At 43.1% G+C, this 5,796-nt stretch overlaps 1 protein-coding gene across 7 annotated transcripts in view; it reads right to left on the bottom strand.

Annotated features, from left to right (window-relative positions):
- Positions 1-5,796, bottom strand: part of AKAP11 (A-kinase anchoring protein 11) — a 59,558-nt gene that overhangs the window by 49,096 nt on the left and 4,666 nt on the right. For 6 of the 7 annotated variants that reach the window (XM_019529854.1, XM_019529853.1, XM_019529856.1 and 3 more), the window contains exon 2: positions 1,126-1,233. In XM_019529854.1, coding sequence (XP_019385399.1) covers positions 1,126-1,185 — 60 coding nt within the window. In that variant the 5' untranslated portion in view covers positions 1,186-1,233. Of the gene's footprint in view, positions 1-1,125; positions 1,234-1,981; positions 2,007-5,796 lie in introns of those variants that run through there. The other variant, XM_019529855.1, reaches the window with a different exon arrangement.

Genomic DNA, 5,796 nt, shown 5'->3' with positions numbered 1-5,796 from the left:
CATTTGACCCCAGTACTCTTTCCTGCCATGGCAGGGGCTCGGACTAGATGATCTGCTCAGGTCCCTTCCGACCCTACAAACTATGAAATCGGTTTGATGAAAAATAGACAACTGAATACAATTAAATTGATTAAACATCCTATTAAAATGGTTAAACATCATACCTAAAAGGGGGGAGGGGTTGGGTTGAGTAGGCTTCAGGTTGTCAAAAGTACTCTCTATAGGACATGCAGGACTCATTTTTCACAGAAGGATTGCTTAGCAGAAATCCATGGAAGTCTGACCATAACTCAGTCAAGTAACTGGGATGGAATAGATTTTTAATCAACATGTCTTTTTTTCTAAGATCATTAAAGTTTATTTACAGCTTGCACTAAAATGATCCAGGAGAATTAACAACAGGATTATACATTGTATAATAATAAATTTTAAGGATATATGGTTATTAGTAAAGACATGCAATGAAATTACACATTCTACTAATTTAAACAAAAGTAAAATTGAACAAATATAATACAAATCAATAAGAGTGAAGCAATATGAATTTGAAGAATAAAAAATTAACAGGGATTTCCACCCTTATTCTTTGTGCAAGTAGCACAAATACACTTACAGGATATAGGACAGGTCATGCATCTTTAATACAAATGTCACAAAATAATATCCAAATGTAAGCAATATACATATACTTTCATTTGTGGTATGAAATTGTATATTGACTAATATATTACTAGTTGAGAATCAAAAATTTAGGTCCATTAAATAGGTTAATATGTTGATATACAATCATTAGATGCTTGCTTAAATATCATTTTTAATTTTTCTGAAAAACTGCTCCTTGATTTCATAGAAATCATAGAAAATATATAAAACAGGAAATAAAATAAAATATGGGCTCACTATATCCTATACCTAAATCATTCAGTTTTCCAGCTTCAATATAGTGAACAGTGTTTCATTTGACTATAAATATAACAAAGTATTAAGTAACCTGATAGTTACTTGGTGCCAAAAACATTTGGCAACTACTAAAGAAATAAAAAAAATTAAATTTATTACATCTGATAGCTCACTTTGTTCAACATAACTCTCAAAATTAGGTATATACAAGGATTTAAGCTTTACCTTTTTCACAAATACTCTAGGCTTCATATGACTGCTTCGAGCTCTGGTATAAGTATCCATGGTTTTGTTGATCTTAGTTTTCAGCGAAGGAGATCAGCCCCAAAATGCCTACATAAAAATATTTATCACATAATCACTTTACACTTTGAATATACCTTGTATATACAGAACAATTCCACAATTTTGTGATACAGTAAGTTATGTTAAAACTAAACAAATGTAAACAGTTAGCATCCCATTCATTTTTACTCTTAAAAAATGTGCTGTTGTAAAGTTTAGAGTTAATGGACCATGAAAATAGTGAGCCTGAAAAACATCATTTAAACAAAATATTTATCCTCTCTGGCCAACAGTGGGAGGGACAAGTGGAAGAAGTTTTACTTTTCTTGAATGTTTCACTTTACTATTCTACTGATTAACAGCAGTGAAATTTACTAGTCGTTACCAGGGATCCTGGTTTTCTCTAATTTAACAAAATCCCTAATTTTTGGATTAAAAAAAAAAGTAGCCCCCAAGTATCCAGGTTGCTTAACCTGTACTGGCACATGGGATTCTTTCAGCCTAAGTGTCATACTGGCCTAGAGGAAAAGACAATCAGGACTCATAGTAGAGATATCTTTTATTAGACCAACAAGATTTTTGCAAAAAAAATTCTTTAAGTGCAAGGTTTCGGGCACAAACACCCTTCATCAGGCATTGGAGAAAAGGTTGTAAAAGGTCTCCTAGGTAGAAAAGAAAGTTCATATTTCATAGGATTTCACAGAGGAGTCAATAGATGGAAAACTCTGGGCGGTCAGTCATAGCTAGTATAGAGCCCCTCACAGGAGGTGTGAGAATCTGTGATGGTACAAATTACCTTGAAACAAGGGCAGGAGCAGGATCTCAGGTTTCAGGTGATCAGAGTTGCTTCCTGCTTGGGAAAATATGAAAATTTCATTTTTCTTTTAAATCAGCTAATATATCTTCCATGTGTCAGGTATCCAGGTTGTAGCTTAATGGGATCTTCTAGACTGAGCACTGAGTCTCACTGGGTAGAGTGGGTTTTTTTAATCTTTACTAATCTATAGAAGAGCCTCTGTGAATCCCATAAGATTGGGCCCCTAATAATAGTCCATGGTCTGTTGTAATCTATTTATAAAACTTTTTTAAAAAGGTTACATGACTACATTGTCTCAAAGAGTACATAAGTAGAAGCTATAATCCCTATTCCACGATGGTATCTTTGGGCTTTATTCAGACTAACTAGCTGTCTCAGCAGCCAATCACAATGCTTACCAAAACAACCAAAGTGGTCTGCACATACAGAAGTGCCACAATGATGGCAGGGACTGAGGGGCTGGAGGCAAGGCCAGCACTGCTAGCCTCGCCCCCCATTCCAGTCCTTCCCATCATGGCGGCGCTTCTGTCTGTGCAGAGCACGCTGATTGGCTGTTTTAGTAAGCACTGCAATTGGCTGCTGAGATGGCACATTCCCCCTGTAGGCTGGCTGAGTTCCAGCCTGCAACTGACTGCCTGGGGCAGAGGGCGCCAAGTGCATGTATACTCAAGCACACACACATGCAACCTACAGCCAGGCAGTGGTGGAGAGTAGCTCCCCAGGCTTACTTGCAGGTAAGTCTGCGGGGTGGGGAGGGGTGGAGATTGAGACCTCCACGGCAAGGGAGGGAGCAGAACAGGATTGGAGGCGCTGCATTGTCAGGGCGGAAATGCATGGTCATGGGGCCTGCTGGGGGAGTGGAAGGGAGGCACAGGCAGCTTGCCTGGGGTGGCAGGGGCTGGCTCCCCAACACTACACGACCTCCTGGGGGTAAATGGCGGGAGGGGATATGTGTCCCCTCATATCTGTGCACATGGGTCAATGGAGGATGTAGACTGCCCCTGTGGGCTCAGGGCTCCACACCCTGTTGCCCAAACTCAGGGGCCTCCATGGCCATGGCCCAGCAAGCAGGATCCAGTGCAAGAGGGCAGAGAGGCTTGGTACTCCCACCACCAGGAGTCCCACACCAGCCATGCACCCACAGCAAGGCTTCCCCTGTCCACCCAGCAGCAGTGGAGGGCACAACTCCGTGCTGCTACTCCCACTGCTCCCAGGTGGGCATAGGGCACCTCACCATGGCAGCGTGGTTGGTGCGGGGCTCCCAGCAGAAGCCATAGCGCAAAGCCTATCCACCCTCCCACACCCGGTCCTGCCTGCTGGGCAACAAAGGCCCCCAGGTGCAGTGCAGCAGGGCAAGGAGCCCCAAGCCCCACAGCAGGCAGCCCTCATCCATCCTTGTTCCCCACAAGCTCTGTTCAGCTCAGCTCCAGCCATGCCACCTGCAGTGGTGGGGAAGGGGGGAGGGGGCAAGCTCCATGCTCCGCTCTGGCTGCAGCAGCCACTGCCTCTCATACACAGCAACTGAGGGTCAGATGGGCAGAGGGTTGCAAAACCTGGCTCTGTAGCCCCGAGGGCTGGTGACCCCCTCTGGCAGAGCTGGGCAGGCCAGGGGGCTGTGGGTTGGGAGTAAGGAACACCAGAAGAGCTATGGGAGTGGAAGATTGTGGGTTGGGGGTGAGGGGCACCAGCAGGGCCAAGGGGCTGTGGCTTGGGAAGGAGGGGCAAGGGCAGGGCACCGGCATATCAGGGATACTCAGTGCCACAAAAGCAGCAGGGGGGACAGCTGCAGCTGGACCCACATCCTGGACAGCGAACGGGGCAGGTGGAGCTCCTATTTTCTATGATGAAAGAGAAAAAAAAAACCTTACACCAAAATACGTAAGTATTTAGAATATGTTTTATGTATAGTGACTGAGGCAATGGTAGGCTTCCAAACTACTTTGGAATTGTAAATATATCAATAAAACATTGCGTTCAACTGATACCTATATATAGTTGCATTTCATTTTAACTGTGGAAAAATGCAAATTTTGGGTTCTTAATGAGAATTTTGGATTTTTAAATCAGAGAATTTGCCATTTTTAAACAGAAAAAACCAGAATCCCTTCTCATGGTTTTGTAGCAATACAGCTGTAACAAAAGGGCTCCAGCTTTTAACCATGCTTCATCCAGGGTCAAAATTAGGGCCATTTTGCTGACTTGTATTACTACAAAACCATGCAGATCACAACAGCTACTGTGTTCCTGAGCAACAGAGCTCCCTACTTCCTCAGCAGTATTTTCACAGTACTTTCACTTAAACTGGAACTATAACAAAACTAGACCAAATGATTAACTTCAAATCTGCAGATTAAGATTATTTGTTGATAAGGATGCTTAAAGTTTTTCTCTTTGTTTTTATTAAATATATTAAAAAAGGAAAATAAAAGCAGTGGCAATCATTCAAGTCATGAAAATAAAAAACAGTTCAATTGAGCAATTTCATTGAATTTCTTTCCTCATACCTTCATACTCAACATTACTATTAAACTCCTTCCCACTTGTAGATTTTTGTGGATGGGGTGAAGTGGGTGGGGGAGGGAAGGTGTGAAGAAGGTGGAAAGAAAAATCATGCAGCTGTCAGGAAGAGAAATGCTGGCACTAAAGAACATGAACCAGCTAAAGGATGATATATTGAGTTGAAAAAGGTCCTCAAGTAATCCATTTCTAAGCACTTGGAGAAGCAGCAGGTGATTAGGAACAGCCACCATGGATTCAAACGCAAGTTAGGTCGGACCTATCCAACTGTCTTCTATGAGGAGATGACTGGCTCTGTGGATGTGGGGAGATCAATGGATGTGATATACCTTGACTATAGCAAGGCTTTTGATATGGTCTCCAAAAACAATTCTCACAAGGAAGCTAAGATGGTATGAGTTACATGAAGGAACTGTAAATGGACAGAAAACTGGCTGGATTCTCACGCTCAAAAGGTAGTAACTAATGGCTCAGTGTACTTGGCAGCTGGTATCAAGTGAAGTGCCTCAGGAGTCAGGCTGGTTTTGTTCAATATCTTCATCAACAACCTGGAAAGTAGTACAGAGTGCACTCTTAGCAAGTTTGCGAATGGCACTAAGCTGGGCAGAGTAATAGATTTGCTAGAGAGTAGGACTAGAATTCAGAGAGACCTTGACAAATGTGAGGACTGGGCCAAAACAAGTCTCATGAGGTTCAATAAGGACAAGCACAAAGTCCTGCACCTAGGATGAAAGAATCCCGTGTGCCAGTACAGGTTAAGCAGCAGCTCTACAGAAAAGGAGAGTGGTTACAGTAAACAATAAGATAAATATCAGCCAACAGTGTGCCCTTTGTGCAATGAAGACTAACAGAATGCCGGGTTGAAGTGGTAGTAGTAGCGTTGCTAACAAACCAAGGAAAATGATTCTTCCGCTCTATTCAGCACTGGTAAAGCCACATTAGAAGTAGTGTCATTTGGGGCCTCCCACTACAGAAAGGACATGGACAAATTGGAGAGTCCAGCAGAGGGGAACAAAAATGGTAAGGGGGGTGGGAATGTGGCTTATGAGGCAAGGCTGAGGGAACTGGGCTTATTTAGTCTGAGAAGAGAAGACGGGGGAGGGGGTTCCAAAGAGGATGGAGTTTCATAGTTGGTACGGTCAGAAGGGACCTGAGCAGATCATCTAGTCCGACCCCCTGCCATGGCAGGAAAAAGTACTGGGGTCAAACGACCCCAGCAAGGTGTTCATCTGACCTCCTCTTAAAGACCCCCAGGGTAGGAGCCTGCACCACTTCTC

This window comes from Crocodylus porosus, unplaced genomic scaffold (assembly GCF_001723895.1).
Source record: "Crocodylus porosus isolate Cpor-Errol unplaced genomic scaffold, CroPor_comp1, whole genome shotgun sequence".
Lineage (NCBI taxonomy): Eukaryota > Metazoa > Chordata > Crocodylia > Crocodylidae > Crocodylus > Crocodylus porosus.
The sequence above is the reverse complement of the archived record's forward strand: the minus strand, read 5'-3'. Positions and strand labels throughout refer to the sequence as shown.